Source organism: Dermacentor variabilis, chromosome 9 (genome assembly GCF_050947875.1).
Source record: "Dermacentor variabilis isolate Ectoservices chromosome 9, ASM5094787v1, whole genome shotgun sequence".
Classification (NCBI taxonomy): Eukaryota; Metazoa; Arthropoda; class Arachnida; order Ixodida; family Ixodidae; genus Dermacentor; species Dermacentor variabilis.
In genome coordinates, this window is record NC_134576.1 from 93,189,323 (window position 1) to 93,215,089 (window position 25,767).

The following is a 25,767-nucleotide window of genomic DNA, read 5'->3' on the forward strand; positions in this document are numbered from 1 at the left end:
CTAGACGGAATACCTTTATCGGTGGACAAGAACTTGGGAACATGGCCAAGCATATCACAGCTGCAGTACGTCACAAATGCGCTGCTGCGATTTCTTAAGGCTACCGGACTGAGGGACCATCTGGGACATAAAACCGATTAAAATTAAATCATGAGGTTTTAGGTGCCAAAACCACTTTCTGATTACGAGGCACGCCGTAGTGGAGGACTCCGGAAATTTCGACCACCTGGGGTTCTTTAACGTGCACCTAAATCGAAGTACACGGGTGTCTTCGCATTTTGCCCTCATCGAAATGCGGCCGCCGCGGCCGGGATTTGATCCCGCGACCTCGTGCTTAGCACTCCAACACCATAGCCACTAAGGAACCACGGCAGGTTATAAGACCGATAATTGTCACTGCATCAATGACAGACACGGTGGACTTTCTTTTGTTCTCTCGATATTTTCTTCCCCTTTTTCCCTTCCCCCAGTGCAGGATAGCCAACAGGGCTCAGTCCTGGTTAACCTCCCTGCCTTTCATTTATTCATCTCTCTCTCTCTCTCTCTCTCCCATTCGCGACAACATTTTCATTTTATTTTAAGCAGGAAATGGCATTTGCAAACATTAGCACTGACGCCATTCCTCTTTTCCAAATTTTTCGCACCACATCATATTTATTGTAGGTTCAGAGTGCTCTAGGTCTTATTATTGCTGCATTCCGCTCCATCTTCATTATATCTTGGTGGGTGTTTGAGGTTTTTCCCTAGTTTATGCATACACTCCGGTATATTTATTGATTGACTAAGTGTATTACTAGTGTTGAATTGATACCACATCTTAACTACTCACTACGCTTGTGGTGCCCCGAAGCGGCCTCCTCTGGAAGCGCTACACGGTCACCTGTCCACGGACTGACTCGGCGAAAGACCTTGGTGCACTGCTAACTGGCTATCACCAGTAAAAAAACAGAGATAACAAAAACTTGAGCGTCATCGTACAAACGACGAGAACCCCGATTTCCTTAATGTGACACGATATCCCCGTAACGATTATTTTTGGTGATCAGCCGCTACGCACGAAGCCGCTGGTTCGATGCGTTAAGGACGGTTAAGAAATGCAGAACAAGCGAGAAGAAAACATGGGCTTACATTTACGCGTGCGTCGAAGAATCCCTATTGGTGAATATTAATCTGGAGCCCTTGTCTACGGCAACCTTGGACGTGAAGCCCTGGAGTGTAGTTTTGAGCGGTTAAAACCTGCCAACTAAATCAATGAGAGTGTAAAGTTAGGTGTTGAGTTGAACTCTAGTAGCTGCTGAAAATTATCACTGAGAAAGAGAAGCTTTATTTCCGAAACCGTCCTTCATAGAAGTAAAGTTTCGGAACGACACATAACGGCGCGTTGGAAGATTAATGCGCACACATTGGTGCAGGCGGTCCTTGCTAAAGGTCACTTTACGTGGAGAAGCGCACTTCAGTAATTCCAATCAAACCACTGGTACATCTACGGAGCGCAAGCGTTTATATAGAATGACAACTAATTCTCAAGTATCGTCCACCATTGCATATTGCTTCAAACGCTCCTTTAACTAAGATGGCATTCTTGCTTACCCGTGTGAAAAAAGAAAGGAAAAGGAAGGTATACATGAGCCAGAAACTCACCAGTTGTAACGACGCAGGCCAACCAAGCTAGATTCATGACGAAGTTCATCCAAGGGGGACTCTTTCACTCTTGCACTTCCTTTTTTTCGCTCGCAGGTAACGCGAAGACAGTGTCACTTTCCAAAGGCCTTCAGTTCACACAAAGGCGTAATTATCCAAACCGCGAAGCCGACCAGTTCGAAGCACGTAAACAAAAAGGACGCGGTCATCAGCCCGGAGCCCACCGCATGTCTCACTCGCTGTGTTTCTGCAGCCAGCGATGGCAGTCAGTTCTCGCCAAGTTCTGGCGTGGCGTCCCCGCCGACGTTACTTTTCAAAAAAAGACCACACCGCGGGGACCGACCGACAGGCTCTTTCCACTACGCCTCACACGAGGAGGAAAGCCGGCGAATCGCGAAAAAAAATCGCATATAAAAACGAGCTGACCGTCGCGCCGTCACCGCCACAGGGAAATGAGGAAGGAGGTGGAGGAGGGACCAGGAAAGGAGGGTTTGGGAAAGGGGGACGCCAAGAGTGGTAGAGATTGAACGAAGAGCCGAATCAGCCGTTATTCGGTTGTCGTTCACGTTCCGTCCTTCCCTGGCCATTTCGCTGGCCGCCCGCCGGTGGAAACTAAACAGAACATACGAAAGATGCAGCGAACAAAGCAGGGGGCGGGGGTGGCCTCTTGTCGCATGCAGCGGGCGGCCTCGGTTCTGAAAAACGGCGCCGAAAGAAAGAAAACAAGAGGCGTGCTGGGAGGCGGCGGTCGCTGAGTTGATTAATCCTAGGAAAGAAAGGTGTACTGAGAGGGGTGAGCGGTGGGAGAGACAGAGAGAAGCAGGGAGGGAAGGGGGATTGGTTGAGAGGACGAGTGCGCTCGGTAACACGTGACCATTTTCCCCTCCCATGCACTCGTCCGCGTGGCCCGGCGTCCGCGCAGCACGTGCATCCGCCATATTGTTGATAATAAAAGACAACGGCGAGGGCGGCGTTTTTTTTAAATATTTTTTTCACCGCGAAGCAACGGAGCGGTTGTTAGGACTGGACAACGTTTGTCGTATGCGTATGAATTGGATTAAAATTAGGCCACACGCTGGGGGCGTGGAATGTAAAATTACAACTAACACTGAGAATGTCCAGATACCTCGGTAAGAAATGCATCTGCTTAATGAAACACTAGTGGAATACCGCAAGAACAGGGACACAGTAGGGAATTGTTTGTTCCTCCCCCCCCCCGTCCCCCCAGCTCCATCCAACAATCTCACTACACTATTCAGAGGTACTGAATATATTCAAGCTGATATTATGACATGAAAGAGGCGTCATCGTGAGCAGCCTGAAATACTGAGTGTGCTGCAGTACAAATGCTTCTGTTAGAGAGCTTCAATTACCCTTGTCTTGTGTCTGCTATAGAATCTTGCTTGCAAATTTCCTCAGTTCATCACGCTGAGTGGTTTCTTGCCGTTTTCAACTACATTTTTTTTCTAGAGCACATTCAGCTACTCAATATGATTACGTGGACTGTATGAGTAAAATGAGCCCACAGCCTGGCCAACTTCATTCCAAACTCTCAATCTCAACAATGTGGCAGCGGCTGGGAAAGTGCTATCTACTTACATTTCCCGTTTCCCCTCACTCAAAGACACATTCCCACCCAGCACTGACGGCATCCCCAACCCTCAGTCTCCCGTTCGAAGAAATGTAGAGAACGTCAGCCACCGCTCTAACATACATTGCTTACACACAGCCGTGAGCGGATCACCTTTGTAACAAAATGCATCGTGGCAGATGGTGAACATCTTTATGCGAATAAACGTGATGTCTTGTCACCTTTAACCGACAATGTCGTCATTTTTGTTTCCTTGTGGTGCTGAAGGACATGGAACGCTATTCCAAAAGACAAAGAAGGAAATACAACAAGAACGCTGCCTGGGGACTGCGTCGTTAAAATCGAAACTATAGTCCTCATAACTAAAATTCGATTCAACCAGGAAGTAACGACGCGGAATAACACAACAAATCGCAGCACGGCAGGATTTCCTGCAGACGAGTGACTGTCAAAACACGCACTCCAAAAAAGACCGGCAACGGCAAAAAGAGCGATAGACATTGAAGCAGCAAACGTTGCACGCGAAACAGAACATAAGCAAATCGGCCCCGTCGCTAAAGCACAAAAGGAAAGATTTGGAAAGTCCGTACGCACACGACAATATGGGAATGAGGAAAAGGGGGAAAGGAAAGCAGGGAGAAGAATGGAAAAACGGAGACATTAGCGGGTAACACGGGCCTAGCAGGAAACGACAAATGGGGACTTGGCGTTTATAGGCAGGATCGATGGCGGCTTCCTTACGGCGGCCGCCACCTGGACGATCGAAGACTCACGCGAGAGGCCGATTGTGACGTCGATATATCGTGACCGCGCCACGCATGTGATAAACGTGAGTACACACGCGCATAGTCGAGACGACCGGCCTTAATTTTTTGCTTTTCCCTGTCTCGCGCGTGGCTGCAGACATGCAGGGGTCAGTGTGCTCCACAGAGTGTGCTCCGCTTAAGAAAGGCTCTGCGCGCCTCTCTTAACCGGAGCACACTGTGTGGCAATGAAGGTAAAGGGTCACTATACCTCCGACTTCGCAAAAGCCAAGAGTCCTGCGCTTTAAGGAGCTCGAACTCGAGGTAACGCAGCGCAGCTGGGGATCATAGCGGCAAGAAGAACGTTTGTCTCCTTAGTATTAGTACCTTACATAGCGCGCTTAGCCGACCACATGACCTGTCATGCTAAATGATAAGTAGAACTTCATTTATTCTGTACACGAAAGTGCATGTGCTCGACAACACGGCAGTACCATCAGCCAGTGCTCAGGAAAGAGTTGAGGTACCGCAGCGGCTGCTCCGTCAAACTTCCCAAGATGAACGTTCAATGCTTTTAGAGATGTGCAAATGGCCGAGTTTCTGGGAACCACTTAAGACTTCCGTACGTGAATGTGAAAGTCTTACTAAAGGCAAACATTTTCAGTACTTGCGTGCCTGTTTACGTGCAGTAGCAGCTGCACCCATAAACGGCTTGCAAGGGACAGGAGGCTGCTATGACGATGCTACCGACATCCTAACCAGACTCTTTGGCGACACCCGTCGCATCGTTCAAAAATACACAGCTGTCGCAGCTGAGGTCTTTACCATCAATCTACTCGCAAGACGGCGTTCCAAGAGAATGCGCCGGCTGATAGACCACGTAGAGTGTTACATTATGAGATTGAAGGAACTTAAAGTCACCCCTGCTAGTTACTCAACAATGATGACACACATTCTCCTCGAAGACTCGCCAGCAAATCCAGCCGTGGGTTACTATTGACGGGTAGCAAATATGAAGCTGCCCAAAAAAAAAAAGGCGCGTTGCTACTGATTCTGCATCGTAGACGGCTACAACTTCAGGGACTACGCCTGCGGAGAATGAACTTGAAAGTCATCACGGAACATGTGCTTGTGGAGGTGGAAAGCAGGGAAAGAAGTGTCCTGGGCAAACAACGAGGCGGGTTTGCCAAAAAAGCGTACGACAGGCAAGAGCAGGTCTCAGCAAACCCACTACTGCAGGATTGTCCACTTCTGCAACAAAGCGGAAAACGTGTTTCTTTTGAGGCTCTGCACAACCGCTGGTCGAAGTTTGTGACCCGTCTCTCAGCAAGGAAGGAATGTTGAAAAGGCTCACCAAGGACAATCGCTGTTTTCACTGAATTATTGTACTACTACTATATGCGTGGCCACTTGGTTGGAAATTGTTGGCGAAAAGTAAACTGCGATATGTGTAATGGAAGACATGTATCATCCACGCGTGATCCGACATGGTGACAAGACATACTCTTAAACAAATGTACTACTTTTGAGGTGTATATTTGCCACACAACAATAATAATCTGTCTTGCTTGCGTTTCCTTTCTTGAAAGCGCTACGCTCGCTACTTTCCTGTAGAGAACGCTTTGTCATGCTGATAACGCACATACCGCTCGTGACTTGGAAGTAACGGGCTCGCAGTGTTAAAAAGATGACGATTATTGTTGCATAGCAGGATACGACCCAAAGGATGTAATTTTTCTTAAGCGTGTAGTAATCAAACTACAACGTTAGAAGCCAACAATTGGTACACAAGCTTCCCTTGCGTGGACTCCAAAAGTTTTGCTGCAGAGCTTCCGACGGTGGGTAATCTCTGGACGGAGCTGCGGCTGCTTTAGAGGCACCGTTAATGAAGAGAGCCAGAGAACTTCCATCCGAGAGTACATGTCTAAAGCATTAGGCCTCAAAGCACTTGACTGCACTGTTATGCATCTCAATACGTTCAGCCAAAGGACTTACAATCCACAAGAACGTCGAATTTTAGAAGTTAGCGTTCACAGTTATTATGACGACACTGTGTATATAGAGTTGAAGAAATTGAAGTGTCATGCATATGTCAAGACCTGACGCAGGTTCCAGCAGAGAGCGAATTTGTAATGACCATCGAAAGAAACAAACATAGAATTGTTGACAAGCTTCTTCAACAAAACATGGCTTCAGCCTATCGATTGGTGTGGACAGTCTGGGGGCATTTATGATGGGAGAAATTTAACGTTACAGCCACAACACAAACTTGGTAGCTCTTGGTTCAGTGTTTGGATGGTTGTTTCAAGGGCCTCTCAGAGTCGACGTTGCCGCCAACAGATGTGTCATGTAAGTATTCGCAGCATGTAAATGAAAAAAAATGTCAAGCTATCGCAAGAATTAAAGGGACTGATGTGTGCTGAACGAAGAAACTGCCATTAATATACCATGAAAGTACATAAAAACGGCCACAGCAACCATGGGGAGTTCAGGCGCTACAAACGAGCGCCAAAGAAAAGTAGTGCGTTAGCTCATACACCCTTTCAACTCGTACGCCACGCTAGGGGCAGAAACGAATGGGCTAATTTAAGAACGCAGTACGATGTGTACACCTCGAAACTTCGCATCGGCTATGTGTCCGCGAAAGGACCCAAACGACGCAAGCAGTTCAAGCAGCGTTGGAAGGGTGTGTATGCCTGTTGCAAAAGAAAGAAACGAAAGGGCATTGTGCAAAATAAAGAAAAGAATAAAGTGGCTGCAGCACTAGTTGGACGACGGCGTAAGGCGAAACTGAAGCAATTCAAGACAAGGTTTATGGGAAACGATGGCAAGGTGAACAGACCTATGAAAATGTGGCGAGGCCCTTCATAACAGCGTCCACCGAAGGAGCGGCGAAGCTCGAATAAAGTACCAAAGCCAGGAATTACCCTTGTTTGCGCTCGGCAGAGGAGAAGACGCATTCACAGTCACCCTTTATCTCTGCAAGTGACATATATCAGAGGAGGAACATGGTCTGGCCGACGCACCGAGAGAAAGACATGCCACAGCTTGCGCGTTGAAAGTGGATTGTAGAGTTGTTGGAAGAAATAATTCAGCAACACGTCAGTGAAACTGAAGTCCGCAAAGAAAGCAACTTGCGGGAAAGACCGTAGCATGCATAAGACTTTGTAGGAAGAGAAACATACACAAAGCACAACTGTGAAGCTTTTCTGGGAAGCTGTCAAGCAAGCAACTATATGTCCAACACAGCCTGAGAAAGCCAATCCTCTCTAAAAACACCCGCCTCTTCGTAGAGCTCAGGATGTTGACTACTTCTCCCTCGAAGCGGTAGATGGAAGAAGGGAAAGGAACAAGCAATGACGTGCAACGACACAGAAGAAAATGAAGTCACTTGAAGAAGAAACAGAACAGAAAACAGACGAAGTAGATGTGTTTGTCAACGCCGAACGAAAGTATATTTGAAGAGCGTTAGCTCTTACTCATCACGTTTCTCGATTTCTTGGGGTCTGCTACCACCTCCCCTCATCGTGAAATTTTCAGTCCGAGAAATTCAAGATGGTGGCCGCCATAGTAAATAGATATAGCAACACAAATGTGATTGGTGACGTCATTAGTATATCGAATTTGTGATTGATTGGTGACCTTACTGATATATTCAAGATGGCCGCCAATTGATGACGTCACCGATAAATCCAAGATGGCGGCCCTCACAGTAAATCAATAGCAGCCCAATTGGGGATTGGTGATGTCACGTGACTGTGACGTCATAATCTAAGATGACGGCCAAATCCTGGTGCCAATGACGGCGTCCTAATCCAGTATGGTGAGCAGAAGTGAATGCACGTGATTATGACGTCACAATCAAAGATGGGCATAGTTTAGGCATTTCAAATCCAAGATGGCGGCCAAATTCTGGCGTCAATAATGACGTGATAATCTAACATGGCGGCTAGAAGTGAAACCACGTGATCATGACGTCATAATAAACATGGCGGCATAGTTTCGGAATGTGACATCGACGATGGCGGCCAAGTTTGGGTGCCAATGATGACGTAACGGTCCAATATGGCTGATACAGGTGGAACCACGTGATTATGACGTCATGGGACGAAATGGTGCCATAGTTTCGGTTTCCCAAGTTCAAGATGGCGGCTCTCGGTGTGACGTCATAGCCGAGATGGCGGCCACTAAGATTAGGCGGTGCAGCGGTCGCGTAGAGGTAGAACACCCGCCTCGCGTGCAAGAGGTCCGTGGTTCGAATCCCGGTGCCGGCAATTTTCCACCGGATTTAATAAAAAAAATATCCGCGTGTTGATAAAATTGCACAAACAGGCCTGGAGTGTGGCCTGATCCCGGTGACCAGAACCGGTAACGCACTCCCTCACCAGAGCAGGATTGGCCACCCTGGTGCAGTACTTGGCCACAACCTCCTATGAACACAACAATCAAACCCCGGCCCTCAGTCCCCAGCAGCTGCGAAGCAACTGACCACGGCGGCGGTAAGACCTGCGACGCAGCAGAGGGTGCTAAGAATCACTGGCTCCGGACAGGCCGCCATTGGAATATGAACCTGGCAACGTTTAACGCTAGAACGTTATCTAGTGAGGCGAGTCTAGCAGTGCTATTGGAGGAATTAGAGGGCAGTAAATGGGATATAATAGGGCTCAGTGAAGTTAGGAGGCCGAAAGAAGCATATACAGTGCTAAATAGCGGGCACGTCCTGTGCTACCGGGGCTTAGCGGATAGAAGAGAACTAGGAGTCGGATTCCTGATTAATAAGAATATAGCTGGTAACATACAGGAATTCTATAGCATTAACGAGAGGGTGGCAGGTCTTGTTGTGAAACTTAATAAGAGGTACAAAATGAAGATTGTACAGGTCTACGCCCCTACATCCAGTCATGATGACCAGGAAGTCGAAAGCTTCTATGAAGACGTGGAATCGGCGGTGAGGAGAGTGAAAACTAAATACACTATACTAATGGGCGACTTTAATGCCAAGGTAGGCAAGAAGCAGGCTGGAGACAAGGCAGTGGGGGATTATGGCATAGGCACTAGGAATAGCAGGGGAGAGTTATTAGTAGAGTTTGCGGAACAGAATAATATGAGGATAATGAATACCTTCTTCCGCAAGCGGGATAGCCGAAAGTGGACGTGGAGGAGCCCGAACGGCGAGACTAGAAATGAAATAGACCTCATACTCTGCGCTAACCCTGGCATCATACAAGATGTGGACGTGCTCGGCAAGGTGCGCTGCAGTGACCACAGGATGGTAAGAACTCGAATTAGCCTAGACCTGAGGAGGGAACGGAAGAAACTGGTACATAAGAAGCCGATCAATGAGTTAGCGGTAAGAGGGAAAATAGAGGAATTCCAGATCAAGCTACAGAACAGGTATTCAGCTTTAACTCAGGAAGAGGACCTTAGTGTTGAAGCAATGAACGACAATCTTGTGGGCATCATTAAGGAGTGTGCAATGGAAGTCGGTGGTAACTCCGTTAGGCAGGATACCAGCAAACTATCGCAGGAGACGAAAGATCTGATCAAGAAACGCCAATGTATGAAAGCATCTGACCCTACAGCTAGAATAGAACTGGCAGAACTTTCGAAGTTAATCAACAAGCGTAAGACAGCTGACATAAGGAAGTATAATATGGATAGAATTGAACATGCTCTCAGGAGCGGAGGAAGCCTAAAAACAGTGAAGAAGAAACTAGGAATTGGCAAGAATCAGATGTATGCGTTAAGAGACAAAGCCGGCAATATCATTACTAATATGGATGAGATAGTTCAAGTGGCTGAGGAGTTCTATAGAGATTTATACAGTACCAGTGGCACCCACGACGATAATGGAAGAGAAAATAGTCTAGAGGAATTCGAAATCCCGAAGGTAACGCCGGAAGAAGTAAAGAACGCCTTAGGAGATATGCAAAGGGGGAAGGCAGCTGGGGAGGATCAGGTAACAGCAGATTTGTTGAAGGATGGTGGACAGATAGTTCTAGAGAAACTGGCCACCCTGTATACGCAATGCCTCATGACCTCGAGCGTACCGGAATCTTGGAAGAACGCTAACATAATCCTAATCCATAAGAAAGGGGACGCCAAAGACTTGAAAAATTATAGACCGATCAGCTTACTGTCCGTTGCCTACAAAGTATTTACTAAGGTAATTGCAAATAGAATCAGGAACACCTTAGACTTCTGTCAACCAAAGGACCAGGCAGGATTCCGTAAAGGCTACTCAACAATAGACCATATTCACACTATCAATCAAGTGATAGAGAAATGTGCAGAATATAACCAACCCTTATATATAGCTTTCATTGATTACGAGAAAGCGTTTGATTCAGTCGAAACCTCAGCAGTCATGGAGGCATTACGGAATCAGGGTGTAGATGAGCCATATGTAAAAATACTGGAAGATATCTATAGCGGCTCCACAGCCACCGTAGTCCTCCATAAAGCAAGCAACAAAATCTCAATAAAGAAAGGCGTCAGGCAGGGAGATACGATATCTCCAATGCTATTCACAGCGTGTTTACAGGAGGTATTCAGAGACCTGGATTGGGAAGAATTGGGGATAAAAGTTAATGGAGAATACCTTAGTAACTTACGATTCGCTGATGATATTGCCTTGCTTAGTAACTCAGGGGACCAATTGCAATGCATGCTCACTGACCTGGAGAGGCAAAGCAGAAGAGTGGGTCTAAAAATTAATATGCAGAAAACTAAAGTAATGCTTAACAGTCTCTGGAGAGAACAGCAATTTACAATAGGCAGCGAGGCACTGGAAGTCGTAAGGGAATACATCTACTTAGGGCAGGTAGTGACGGCGGATCCGGATCATGAGTCGGAAATAATCAGAAGAATAAGAATGGGCTGGAGTGCGTTTGGCAGGCATTCCCAAATCATGAACAGCAGGTTGCCGTTATCCCTCAAGAGAAAAGTATATAATAGCTGTGTCTTACCAGTACTCACCTACGGGGCAGAAACCTGGAGGCTTACGAAAAGGGGTTCTACTCAAATTGCGGACGACACAACGAGCTATGGAAAGAAGAATGATAGGTGTAACGTTAAGGGATAAGAAAAGAGCAGATTGGGTGAGGGAACAAACGCGAGTTAATGACATCTTAGTTGAAATCAAGAAAAAGAAATGGGCATGGGCAGGACATGTAATGAGGAGGGAAGATAACCGATGGTCATTAAGGGTTACGGACTGGATCCCAAGGGAAGGGAAGCGTAGCAGGGGGCGGCAGAAAGTTAGGTGGGCGGATGAGATTAAGAAGTTTGCAGGGACGGCATGGCCACAATTAGTACATGACCGGGGTTGTTGGAGAAGTATGGGAGAGGCCTTTGCCCTGCAGTGGGCGTAACCAGGCTGATGATGATGATGATGATGAAGATTAGGCGGCGTGCGTGCAGGCGTATGTAAAGAGCCGTAAAGAACCCAATGTGGCCATTCAGGATACCACCGGCGTCTTATCCAAGTGTGTTTCCACGAATGGAAGTCTGCCTGCGTTACTCGTGGGTGAATTCAATCGCAAGGATGCTGCCTTTCACGCAAGCATGGAAGACTTGTTCGGCCTGAAACTAGAATCAGACGTTAACGAACCGACCAATGCGGATCTGCGTTGGACTTGGTTTTCTCTGACTTCGTTGGAAGGGGGGCGGAATTCGTCGTGGACCGAATAAGTGCCATACCTAACTACTGCACTGATCACAGGACGGTGTTTGTTCTAATTAAGAACAGCCGAGAAGAATGAATCCATGGATGACGACGAAAGTATTATGGAACAAGACAGTTCGTCTAACCAATCAAGTGAAGAATTTGATGAAGGTGCCAGTGAAGAAGATGTTGAGCAGTGATGTGTGTGATAGTTGGTTGCAATATGGACAAGCGAAATGTTTGTGAGTGTGTCGATCATATGGGAAAATAGACGTACAAGCTCGTATTTCCATTGGTGTACCTAACTTTAATCTCATTCATATCAATTCTAGTAAACCAAACACCCAATGCTCGTTACTTCAACGTCTTCCAGACGGTGACGGCATTTTCTTGCCTTCAGTCTAAACAGCAGCGGAAGGCACAACACTGCCCGGGACTCAGCTGCCAATCCGACTGAGGGGAGCGTGACGGCGCGTTCGCTTCAGCTGCGATGTTTTTGAAGCCAAATCGCACTGCGCGTCCTTCGCGTCTTCTGAAACATTCTATCCTCCACTTGCGGGCCGCGCATGCGCAGTCGATAGCGTGAATGCATGGCGGCGGCAGTGGCGTGAACGCGCCCAAAATAATTGCATGATTGTTATCACGATAAAACTTATTATTTTAATAGTGCCCGATTCACACAGCAGTCACCCGCCCCGTCCCGTCACCGTCACGACACCAGCGTCCGTTGGAAGAGCGCGCTTCCTCGCTGGTTTCTCATGGATAACTTGTTCTCGGGCTAGTTGGCTGATACACGATAAAGTTATTGTAGCGCAAATAAAAAGAAACGCGCCAATAACAAGACCGGACACCTTGAGTGCTATGTCTTGTGTTCCCAAAGTTCGTACCTTTTTTGTTTTATTTGTGCTACAATGGTTCATAAAGCTAAAGCAAGGTGTAGCATTGCACACGAACTCCTGGAACGGTGTTCTAATACGCGGGTGCGCCATGACGCGAAGCACCATGCGAAGTGACTACTGCTGGACAGTAGTAACAGTGGCCTGGCGTGCTGGCTTAAGGCCCCTATAGATAAAGCACTAATTTTTTTTATCAAGGAACCTTACAGTGGCTTGATGAGGAGCGCCACCAGTAGCGCTTGTCACCCACCGTGGTCGAACTTCGATGGCGCATGCGACGAGACTCAAGGCAAGTCGTCGGTGTCAGTGTGCACCCAGTTGGAGTTAATTGATGATAAACTTGTCGGATTACAGATGGAGTACAGCATACATAAAGACATCCCTCCGTGCAAAAATTGCAATTGGACCTTTTCTTATAATGAAGCTAACAAAAATCACCGCCGAAACACTCCGCACAGATGGTTAACCAGCGAAGATGAAACGTGCGGCCCCGGTGTTTATCACTGGGTTAATGCCGACGGTTTATTAAGCGACGGCTCGGTAGGCTGCCGGATCCTCGGTACGCAGTTGCTGCTTGCGCTCGGCAGCACGAGCCTGTTTTTGTGCTCTGGCTGCAGCATGGGCAGGGCCTAGATGCGCTCGTTCCCGGTTTCGCTCGCGGCGTTGTTGATCGAAAGCTGCCTGCTCCTCAGGAGTACGTATGACGTGTGACCTACCCATTTCGGAACCAGAGAGAAACAGCTGCGCGCGCGCTCGGCTGCGACGGAGTGCAACGACGTTACTACTTACGCATCCAATCGCGCGTCTCGTTTTATTTTTTTCTTCGCGCATGCGCATGCGGTTGCACCGGAGTTTCGACGCACAGGCGACAGACGGGCGAACCGGCTAGCCATATACAGTTTCGCTGTAAAAAAAAGCAAAAACAAAACGAAGATGACAAAACATTTAAAATGTTATTACCTAACGTTAGCCTGACATTTACTGTCCGTTCAGCTCAGACCAGTGCATAACATACAGCTGCTAAATAGAAACATTTGTGCGCTTACAGTGTGTGCGAGCTCAAAAAGCTCGTGCGCACAACGTGAAACGCAGAACGCTGTCCTGTTGCTCCGCCACCAAACAGATCGAGCGGAGCAGCGTTGACAGTGCATCCACTTTTCTCTGTCGTTTTTGCAGCCAGACACTAATCCGCGTCACGATGTCAAATCTTTCGGGTTTGCTTCGGGTTCGAGCTCAGGCTTTTGCCTATCTTATGGTTCGGTTAAGTTGCAATGCAGTTTCAATGGTTCGGTTAAGTTGCAGCCATTGCAAACATGCAATGGTTCGAGCCGGTTCGAATCGCTGCATAATGGTTTGGAATGAAGGTAAATAAAAAAAACTCAGCGCCCTTCCACTCGGTGAAGAAGGATGACCAGCGAAGCTGTGTATGTGGGCCCCTTGATGGCGAACTGCACCTCTGCCGCGCGTCGGCCCGGCATTGCACTATCTTCGTTAGCGCACGTATGAGGAGTGCTTAACGCCTGCTTCACGTCCACCGCGGGTCGGTCAAGCATTGCAATGTCTTAGGGATCGGCCCACTTGTGGGGAGTGCTTAACGCCTACTGCACTTCCGCTGCGGGTCGGCCCGGCATTGCACTATCTTCAGTATCGACCGACGCATGGAGGAGTGCTTAACGCCTGCTTCACCTCCGCGGCGGTTCGGCCCGGCATTGCACTATCTTCGGGATCGGCCCACGTATAAGGAGTGCTTAACATCTACTTCACCTCCGCCGCGGGTCGGCCCGGCATTGCACTAACTTCGGGGTCGGCCAAGTATGGGGAACGCTTATCGCCTGTTTCACCTCCGCCGCGATCAGCCCGGCATTGCGCAACTTCGGTATCGGCCCAAGTATGGGGAGTTTTGTGTCTACACATGGACACGATCCTGGGAGAACTAGCCCTTAACAGCGCTGTAAAAAATGCCAGCAGGTCCCATGCCCTGTGCAAATCGGCGTTATGCGAAGCAGTGTGCGAGGAGCCTTCCAAGTTAACGAAACGACGATGAGAGCACCAAGACGTAGGCTGCTGTTTTTTGACCTACATGAGACACATGTCGTGATACTGATGTCGTGACCAATCATTTACTTTCGCCATACATACACTGTTCTCATACTATGCCAACTTTAGTAGATACCAAGTTAACGAAACAAATATGAGAGCACCAAGATGTATGCGGCTAGATAGATACTTTCAAAGTGGCAAATGTTCACAAGAAATGCTTCGCATTTAAAAAAGCTTTTCCACTTTGAATACACATTACTCACTATCTGGTTCTTGCTGTCACGAAACATAAAGAAACAGCGTTGATTATTTCAGAGAGGAAACCAGAAATGAGTGTTGAATGATTATTTGTAATGTTCCTCATTAAGCCAGCCTCCGCCGTTTGGTATGACGTCACACCGCGTTCCTCGTCGTTGTGCTCGCCTCCGCACGATTCGCCAGCTGCGTCGCGTGCCTGATAAAATGTCGGGGGATTGAAAAGGAGAGCTCGCGTGCGCCGCAACCACAGTTGAGGCGGCAGTATGGACGGCGAAAATTACGATAAGCAGGAGGAAGCCTGGAATCGACATCGGAACGCGATGAAGACGAAACGAATTGCCCAGGAAACAGACGAACAGCGTGTCGAACGACTAGCTAAACGCCGCAACATAGCTAGACAACCAGACTAATCTGAACTGCATTCAAGATTAAACCAAGGCTAACCATGCTATGCCTTAGCTTTCGCTACGTATATCCTGGCATAGGCGAGCTAAGCCACTGCCAGTTTTTCTCTATAATTGTTCACTTTTGCTCTCGCGTTTCTAGTCAAAAAACAACATATATTTAACTCTTAACAATGTAAGAAATAGTGTTAGTTTATATATTTGCACTAGCACAATCATGTTTTGGGACCTCTTATCTCTCCAGGGCGTCGTTGCCTGTAATGTCTATAGTTCTAGTTCAAGTGAAAAAAAGTACAAAATGATGTTACACCGTATCCCGCGCATGGGTGGGCGCAATTATTCCAAGAAACAGCAGGCATGCAAAATTCAGAAGGTGGTCATCAAGGAGAATGCTGCTGTACGTCGCAGTAAACGAGCTCAAATCAGATGAAATCGACGAGGTCTGCTGCCGTTTGTTTCACATTTACTGGCATATTAACGGGCACAATTTTTCGAGCACACCCCTCCGATTGTCTGTTATCGAGTCTTCTGTGTACTGAACAGCGGGCGAAAGATACCTGGAACGCTTTCCAGATCACCATTGGCTTGCGCAGAGTGCCAACGCCCTCGACGTGACCGCTTCTGACCGGCATCCCGTCGTCGTAGGTCAACCATTATATTGCTAAATCGAATAATTCTTGGCAACTTAGCTCATGTTGACTCATGTTGACGAGATGACTAAAAGTAAGGAGTTCACCAAAAGTTAAATGTTAACTTTAACTAATAAAGGTATCTGTATTTAAATGCACTTCAACAGTGCAACAGAGAAAATTTTCCCGATAAGAAATTTAGAATGCGTAGAACACCACGTGTTTTATAATTACCGCGGCATAAGTAGTCGCCTGTAGGTAGATACTGAAAGAGCCTCATTGAGTAAAAATTGAGACATGTAGTAAATTGACCAAGTCTAATTCACAAATTTACCGCTTCTGCAGTCTCAGTTAAAATCAACATTTAACGATTCTGGAGCATAAGTCCATTTCAATCCAACACCATTCAGAAATCTCGAGTTCTCATTCCATACCGATTACACTCCGGGTGTCTGAAGATATGTAATGATATTGGAATCGTTCTAACTCCGGAGTGGCCACTACGCAACTGCGTAAGGAACCAAGGAAACAAAGAAGGAACAAGCAAGCAAGCAATTTGCAGCCTCCGTGTGATAAGTGCAAAAACTGGTGATTTTGATTACAAATCCAAGCTTTCTGGAAATAAATTGATAAGGGTTCAGTGTAATAAGATATAACACCTACTCTTTTTACCAAAATAGTTCACACATTTATTTAATTGGCAAGAGTGCGCCGTATAGTGAAAGTTACATTGAAAAATATTATTCAGGAAAGCAGCCAAAGGATGGGGTTCGCTGGGCACAACATCGAGGCATGCCAGTCCTTGCTTCCAATTGAAATAGCAATCCTACAACCTCGTGAACTGTTCCTGTACCGAAAAATGAGGGTGAGCGAAGCTTGTCCTGTGTGCACGTGACCTTGGTCATCATCATCATCATCATCATCAGCCTAGTTACGCCCACTGCAGGGCAAAGGCCTCTCCCATACTTCTCCAACTACCCCGGTCATGTACTAATTGTGGCCATGTTGTCCCTGCAAACGTCTTAATGTCATCCGCCCACCTAACTTTCTGCCGCCCCCTGCTACGCATCCCTTCCCTTGGAATCCAGTCCGTAACCCTTATCACGGTTAAGTAAACCACAAGCATCTTCGTCCGTGTCCACAGGTAATGGTGCCGGATGGCTTCGGCCCACCGCTCCCTCAGCTCGGCATCTTCTTGTTGCTGTCGGATTGCCTGGGCCAGCACCTGGGCTCGGGTGGCTCTAAAGGCGCAGTTTATAGTCCGACGTTATCGGCGTGCGGGCGAGCGTCGCTCGACGCCGGGCGCGTTGGTAGCGTCCGGTGACGTTGTCTGCGCCAGTGTGTTGAACCATCAGTAGAACTACAGACACTGTTCTCGCCAACGTCACGTAACGTGCGCGTGCGCTCACGCTCTATCGGAATATATTTAGCCCTTAGCGGCTGGATCGGCGAGCCCTTTCACGGGCGAGTTCTCGCCGCCGCTCATCGAAGGCTGCCCTTTCCTCGGGGTAAGCACAACGCGTGCCGTCCCTTCCGTTTTCTGAGTATGAAGCGAATGCTAACGAAGCCGGCGTAGCGCACGCGAAACCCTTTTCTGCCCTTTCCTTCCCCGGCGGAAGCGAAACGGCTTTGATTGGGTGCGCGTGTGACGTGAGCGCGCGACTATGCAGCTGGAATCGTTGCTAATGGCTCACGCTATGGCACCGGCGAAGCTGTCAACTTATCAAACCGTTCCATGTACGCCCGTGTCCGCAGCAGCTATCGTCTATATGCAAGATAAAGATTCCGAAGTTCCCGCCGGAACTGCATCCGGGTATACCGCACGCGGAGCATCTTACCACTCAGCTGCGAAAGGAGACGCTTTAGAACTGTGTTATCGCACGAGGTATCACATGTGCAGCTACGTAGTTGCGCGCTTTCATAGCCTCGATAGCGCTGCGCAGACTGACATGGCTCACCTCGCAAAGTGCGCACTAGTGCGGACTGCTGCTCAAGAAGCGAAGCGCTGAGCTGCGCGCGCGGCTGCAACCAGGCAACGTCCGGCTCCATAGATCGCTGTGAAGAGAGCAGCACAAAACGCAGCTCGTCCGCCAGCGCCGGGCGGACAGTGCAGTAGGGATCCTCGAACAGTTTACGACGAACTACGAGGAGGCAGTTCCTGCAGCTTACGCTGTGCCTGTGCTGCATGTTTCGCGCAGGCCAGCTGTTTTTGTACAACAAAATTTTAGTCATTGTCAAAATGGAGACCGACGAACAGACGGAACAAATGATCAATGTCAAATTTCTTGGGGAGCTGGGCAAGATTGGGGCGGAAATTAATGAAATGTTGCAGAAAAAATCCACCGATGATTACACTACTCCCTAATGCGAATTTTAAGCACAGTTGTCTAAGTGTTCTCAATTCGCGATATACTGTGGAAAATTGATTCTAAACGACAGGGTCCACTCTACGGCGGAGCTGAGCCTCTGCCAGGGCAGCTCGTTTAGTAGCAGCGGCAGACGAAGCATTTCCACCGGTTGCGTCGCTCATTGTTCAGGAACAAAATGTAAACACGGGAACGCGTGGCTTGCGCGGAGCGCATTCTCTAGCGGCGGCGGCGCAGGTTAGTAGCACATGCGCAGTGGGCCCAAAGCCTACGCGAGCGCTTTGTTTCCACGTGTTATCGGTAGACGCGCTCACCGCAAGCCTAGCTGCCGCCGTGAAGCACGTCTAGTGCGGCACTTCGCTTTCCTCCTCACCTTTTTTTGTCATAGTTTCCACCTCCGCTTTCCTCCTCATGCTTCCGTTTTACCCTTCTCCTCCGCTTTCCTTCTCGCAATCTCTTCCCTCTCGCCGTCTTTCATCCCCCGCTGCGCTCCGCGTTCGCTCTTTCGTCCTTTACTGTGCCATCGACTGTGCTCATTCGCTCGGTTACGCCGAGGACGCCGACACCCAACACAGGAACGCGCGCCTGAGAAGTGCGCTCTAAAACCCCAAGAGAAATGTGCCCTAAATAAAAGTACTGTCTTTGAGTGGGTCCAGCACCTTCGGGAGGGCCGTGGAGACCCCAAGGACGATGCAAGATCAGGATGCCCCTTCACCTCGTGGGAAGATGTAAGCATCGATCGTGTAAGTTCTCTTATGTTCAGTAACCATCGCGTGACTGTTAAAATGATGCAAGGTTTGGGTACGGGCTAGTTGGCACTCCATGGTATCAATCATCACTTACAGCGCATACATAGACGAGGGACAAAAATGACAGCGAAGACAAGCGCTGACTTCCAACTGGATTTTATTTTGAGAAACAAGCGTATATATACTGAGACACCAAGACAAAAGCGCCCCTTACGAAGCGCATACTCATGTCGGGTTGATGCATTGTTCGAATTCCAATCGCACTAACACCGACAGTCATGATGAGATGAGTTCTGTTCTAATTTGCTGTTTTGAAAATAAACAAGAGACATAAAAGGACACAGATCATACTTGAAAAATACAGCTACCTGCGCCATCATATATGAATGGTTTACTCATGTTAATGTAGTCGTAAATCATTAAGAAAACTTACTACTTTCTTTAAGAGCACTGTGTCATTACCAATGACGGAGAATGCCTGTGAAGCATTAATAATGCTATAACATTTCGCTGCTTTCCTAGATGCACTAGCAGAACAACAAGCAATTATGTTTAGCATTCTTACGATGCTCCGAGTAATTTCCAGGATCTATGCCTGTTTCTACCCATTTTCCCCGACCTCCTGAATAAAAAAGAATGCCTTCGAATTTCTCCGGCTGCAGAAATCGCACCTGCGTAACACCTGTTCCTCAACCATAGCAGCGAGAGGTTTTAGCGAGTTGCACACACAAATCAACTTACGCGCCACAAAGGCACTGGGTATGTGCAGCTCTACAATGACAAAGAAAAAAAAGCACACCGGATATCATACCTGGCCAGGCAAGCACGGGCTTCGTGGCGGCACCGCTAGATGGCGCAGCGTGTACAGAGTAGAGCGTGACAAATTAACCCGACTGCAGTACACACTTGATGCGGTGACAATGCGCGGTGTCGCTACATTGCTGCGTAGTGTGTCGAATAAACGTCGGCATTCGCCGCAAGACGAGCCCTCTCGTTGGATACTAGAATAACTAGTATTCCTGACATACTAACCCAAATTTAGAGTGCTCCTACTTTACCGTTATTGCATGGACCTCCTTAAAATCATGAGCCATTCCACTTTGTGCAGCTGGGTGACCAGCGAAGCTGAGTAGCACACGATAAAGAGGTGACACAAGATCTTGAACAAAGTTACGACCACATTTATTGTCTTGATCGGCGGTCATAGTGATGAAAGATACGCCACACATTTATTTTTATACATCCGCGTTCATTTGCCTTATAGGTCCGTTACATACATCCGCCTTTTCATGTTGAGGTACATTGATGCAAAGAACTGGAGGCTGAAATCACCGCAGCCGCTGACAGTGGGTCGGTGCTTTCAGCGCCTTAGCAAAGAGAGGGGCAGTGTGGGAAAACTACCATTATGAGCGGTATCGGAACCAGCTGTTGAAAAAGACAACGACGACGGCGCGAACGATTTATGGAGGGAAAGAATTTCATTTCTTCCTGATTCCATCATCGTTTTTACTATCGTGATCATGACCGGCCTTGGCGAGCGAGTGTCATAGCAAAGTGAGTTCAAACCGGAGAAAGTGTACGTCGCATATACCCGAAGCAATGTCAACCTCCAGACGACCACAGCAGACTCTAAATAAAGGTTCCAGAAATGTATCTTGTCTTAAACATTACGGTGAGTTCCTAGATTGCTTGAAGGCTAACCGCATTGACGTCAACAGTCATCATGAAGTTGGTTCTGCAGGAATCTGTTTTTAGACGAGGCTTTGTTTCTCTCTTCCTTCGCTTTGCGTCTGCAAGCATGTTGTCTTGCCCAATGGGCCGACATCGGAAAATATTGCAAGCCCTGCCCTGGCAGCTCGAAGCTGCAAATTTAGTACGCGTAATCGCGGACGCGAGCCCCAAGACAAACATATCGTCGACGTCGCGCCATCATTCCATCGCCTTTATTTCATCATCGATGAGAGCAGCGTTTCTCACCAGAAAGAAAACAAGCTTCGCTGAAACTGAGTCACCTATTGCGCATGGGATACGAATAAGTAGAACAAGAATCAACTTCAGAGATGGTCATCTTATGCACTTCTATAGAAATTCTCTTCTGCATATTCACTCGTCGCAGTTTTTCGAACAATGGGCTTTGTTCTTTTGAGATTCCTACGGGAACGGATTGCAATAACAACGGACAATAAAAAGTAACTTCCTCGCTAGGCACTTGGCTATCGAGAGACTAAAAATACGGTTTGTTTGTCACATAGCGACACCTGTTTTCCACCTAGGAATTTCTTCCCTGTCACTGCTTCCTAGTTGAACCTTCCCTCGGCAACGGCGATGCGCTGCCGGCTACTGCTCGCGACTTTTGCGACGCTCTGGCTCGCTTCCCTGCTCAACCCCGATGCGGTCAGCGCAGTCAACGCCTTCTCGTCGGTGGCGCACATGAAGGACCTGATGTCCCTAGAGCGAAGGCTCGTTTCCAAGGTCGACGACTTCCTACACCGCATGGAAACCAAGCTGGACCACCTGCGCAGGTGAGTAACTGTCAGTGTACCTCGCACAGTGGACTTGTATAGTTACGCAGAATCGTGAGCTTCATACTTACTTTCTTGAAACTGAACATTAATTAAAGAATATATACGCTTCCTACTAGCTGGTGCCACAAACAAGAGTGACGAATTTCGTGGTTTATTGAGGACGTGAAACCGCTGAAACTCGTAAACGAAACCCGACGCCTCGTCGACCTCCGCTCGTATTTTTGACGTTTTATCAAAAAAAAGCTTGCCTTCATCATCGCTACTCTGACTCGGCACAAGTTAATTTGGATTCCGGCCCACGCAGGCATACAGGGTAACGAAAGGGCAGCCAGCCTAGCTCGGGAGACCACGTTCCGAGCAGAGCAGTCGCGCACCCCGGAGTATCACCCACACGCTTGTGAGGGAGGATACACAGAAATCTTAAACTTATACAGAGGGACGAGAGCCAAATATCCCCCACCCCACAAAGCTCTAACGCAGGAGGAAGCAACGAGTTGGCGCAGATTGCAGACAAACTCCTTCCCAAATTTATACATCCTAAACAAAATGTACCCAACACAATACAGAGACACCTGCCCATGGTGCGGGGCCACACCCACACTATACCATGTCACATGAAAATGTAAACACAATAAATCATTCCACCAACACAATAACCCGAGTGCGGAGCAATGGGAGAGTCGGCTTACCAGCTGCGAGCTCACGGCCCAAAGGGCCTTAGTGCAGCACGCTAGTCAGGTAGCTAGGCTCAGTGGAGCCCTGGAATAGGGGCCCTCCCTTGCTGGAAGAGGCTCCAAGTCGCCGGCGCCCAAGACGACCGAGACCTCGAGACGCTAAATCCTTGAAGGAACCAAAATAAAGTTTCTCTCTCTCTCTCTCTCTCTCTCTCCGCAAGTGGCGAAGAATTCACAAAGCTTTTCGATGGCAAGTGGTCCTTGTGATTGGCTGGCAGCCTTCGCTAATATAAAGCTTCCATGGGGGCGAAATGCAAAAAAAATTCATGAGCTATTCCACTGTGTAAAGGTGGATAGCCAGTAGAGCTGGCCATCCACAAGAGGTGATCTAGAATATTGAACAACACTGTAAAATAATTTACACCCTAAAAAGTGAAAAAGGGTGTAAATGTGTCCATAACTTACACCCCTAGGGTGTTATCTATATAGCGGACACCCGAAGGGTGTGAGTTATAGACACATTTACACCCTTTTCACTGTTTAGGGTGCAAATTATTTTAGAGTGAAAGGTACGAACATATCTATTATCTGTGGTCATCGTGGAGATGTAGGTACGCACACACATTCGTGTATCATCCCCGTTATTAAATGCGTCCGTCACGTAAGGCAATGAATAGCTCATACACCCATAAGCAATGGCTCATACACCCGTAAACGCGGCCTCCCGATTACGACGACTGTAGAGAATGAAATTCTACGCTGGGATGATTAGCGGCAACGAATCCAGCTCGAAAGACAATGCTCCAGCCATTGGTGATGATTTTTTTTTTCACGAAGGAGCCAGCTACGGAAGAAGACAGCGACCACAAACGCGCGTGTAGTTGCACAAAGGCGTTTGCGCAGTTGGCGCCCAGAATTTTTTAACAGTGTTTTTCGAAAACGTTGGACAAAACATTCTTTTCAAAAACATCTGTTCTCAGCTTTGTGCCTGGGACCTGTTTAGGTCACGCGTGGGAAAAGGGTAGTTCAAGGGCACGTTACAGTTCCCCCAGCCCACAGGAGTACGCGCCATTGAGCTCGGTCCCTTCCTGCACTCTCACCAGGATCGGCCCACATGGTGATTTGCTTTTGTCAACATCTCGGGACACTTTTTTTTTGTTTTTAGATCCTATCCACAGACTGCTTTGCTGCAAAGCGCCCGTGCTCGGTGTATTGCGGGCGCGGTAAAGATACACAGTAAAATCAATCCGAACTACCCCACCACGACGACGTTCCTCAGAATCAAATTGTAGTTTTGGCATGTTAAATTTCCTCCTTGCTTTTGCAAGCCTTCGGAGCACCTGGCGTCCTAACCGGTTTCGGCTACTTTCGTAACCTTCTCGCCCCTTCGATGGAGTCGTTGTCGACCTGTGTACGGACATAAAAGGGTTCGATCAGGCTGATTCTTGGGCTAGTTGGTACGGTTTACTCATAATGGCAAAGCCTTTAGCGCAGTTAAAGAGGACAGGGACGTGACAGAGACGCTAGCGCTGTTCTGTGTCTCTGTCACGTTCCTGTCTTTTTGAATTGCGCTAAAGGCTTTGCCAATGTGATTAAAGCGGTTGCAGACTTAAGCGTAATTTCCTCCTATACATCACTATTATTAGTCGCAGTAGTAGTCTGGTGCACTGACGGTGGTCGTGCGGTCGTGCTCTGTCAGCTAGTCTGGGTGAGGGGTGGAACATTGTCGTGCCTCTCCTTGTTGGAGTTTTTCCACAGGGCTTATCCTTGGCAGTGGTGGCCATTCTTCCTCCACGGCATTCGTTCCTGCTGCTCCGTTATCTATACGCGGTTTGGACACATTCCGCACTGGCTTTAGAGCAGATTCAACAGCAAGAGGCTTTGCGGCACGCGTATTTTTTGTGCGGAGAGCAGAATTCCTTGATGAGCGTCTGCGACGAGAACGATGTCGCCTGACGTTAGCAGCTGCTTCACGATGAGCCGACTGGTCCCTCACTATTTTCTTCAAGATGGAGAGTTCTCGCTTAACTCTAGGACATTCCTTTGATGAGGCATCGTGGGGCCCTTGACAGTTCGGATACTTATAAGTTTTTTGCCTGGCAGTTGCCTGCAGAGTGTTGTGCTGCACAGCGGGAACATATAGCAGACATTCCACAGACGGCGCTCACGTGACTGGAGTTCTGGCAGTTTCTTCACTGAAGCGGCTTGGGAACAAAGGGCCGGAGAGTATGTCGGAAATGACCTACCTTCACATGCGATGGAAGGCAGTCACCTTTAAAGACAATTTTCACGCATCTGCAGATTTCGACACGGGCCACCTGCAGTATGTGGGTCCCATGATTGGCAGGCTTTATCAAAAGTGGCAAATCCTCGCCTCAGATGGCCGCATCAATGTCATATATGACGCCTGTAGTAGCCTCTTTTCCCATCGGGATCATGGTACGGACGTTCATACCCCCGAGGACAGTGACAGCTCGCAGAGAATCTAACGCCGAGGCTTCAGCGACGTCTACTGCGACAACATTCTTCCGAGGGTTGACTCGGACGTCCTCAATGCCATTTGGCAATAGTCTCTCGAGTTCAACCGATGCAACTTGCCTGTTGAGGAACCTTATGTTGTCGGAGGGTAGCACAGGTAAGAAAAGAATGGTGTACTTCGGCGAACTCTGCCGAGTCCTCATAGTAGATGTGTCCACAGAGGCCGTAAGCATCCGCCGCTTTGCTTTCTCATTCAGGACAGTCACGTAGTCGTCGTCGGAGCTGTCGTCGCTCTCGGTCGAGTCTATCAGGGTAGCCTCACTGTCGCTCGAAAGGCTGTTCCGCTTCCTTGAGGCTGCCGACGTGGGCGCCGCTACGTCAGGTGGGAGTGCGGGTTGCTCCACTTCCATTTCCGTCGAGCAGGGAACAGTGTTCCCCGGAAGAAAGTGAGAATTACCAGAAAATACTGGCGACGGAGAACAAACACTCAGCAATAGGATCACTTCGTCGCTTTCAATGATGCCAGGCTGCTTCTCACGCCTCCCGGTGCTGCAGCTTATGTCACCGTAGCGTTTACCGGCAAACGCTGGCAGCAAACGCTCTGCAAGAAGGCGAGCTTTCTGGTAGAAACGCGGCCTCCTGCGTAGGCCATGATCTGCGGAGGCGAACGCCATCTGGAGGTGAACCAGGCGCGCTACATTATGACCGTTGAGCTTTGTGCGCGCCGGCGCGTGAAGATCTCATAGGGCATGGCTGCTCCATAGATGGCAGAAACGCTGGAAAACGTGCTTGCGTTTTCAGTTTCCATATAGAAAAATTATGTTTTCTCGTATATTCAAATTACAATACCACGCTACCTGGTGCCATCTGGTAGAGCGGACGCTGAGCTTGCAATGTTGACAAAGGCCGGACTGAAGCACGTACTCCAAGTTGACATTTTGTGTGGACATTCCTGCGGGCGCCGTGCGTTCATGGCGCACGTATATAGATTACTGCATTATAGCAAAGTCACCTGCCATCTACCTCTTCCCATCCCTGTCTGCCCCTCGTACCCCGATAAAGATTGGTAGCGAGAGACACGCCCTCGCATTAGACCTCTCCTCCTTT

The 25,767-nt window shown here is 48.3% G+C and overlaps 2 protein-coding genes across 2 annotated transcripts in view; one reads left to right on the forward strand and one right to left on the reverse strand.

The window, feature by feature from the left end:
- The window catches only part of LOC142557141 (uncharacterized), a 64,910-nt gene extending 62,948 nt beyond the window's left edge, over positions 1–1,962 (reverse strand). The window contains exon 1 of the mRNA XM_075668789.1: positions 1,642–1,962. Within this exon, the coding sequence (XP_075524904.1) occupies positions 1,642–1,690 (49 nt within the window). The 5' untranslated portion in view covers positions 1,691–1,962. The remainder of the gene's footprint in view (positions 1–1,641) is intronic.
- LOC142557140 (prolyl 4-hydroxylase subunit alpha-2-like) overlaps positions 1–25,767 on the forward strand; it is a 124,923-nt gene that overhangs the window by 60,115 nt on the left and 39,041 nt on the right. The window contains exon 2 of the mRNA XM_075668788.1: positions 21,285–21,505. Within this exon, the coding sequence (XP_075524903.1) occupies positions 21,309–21,505 (197 nt within the window). The 5' untranslated portion in view covers positions 21,285–21,308. The remainder of the gene's footprint in view (positions 1–21,284; positions 21,506–25,767) is intronic.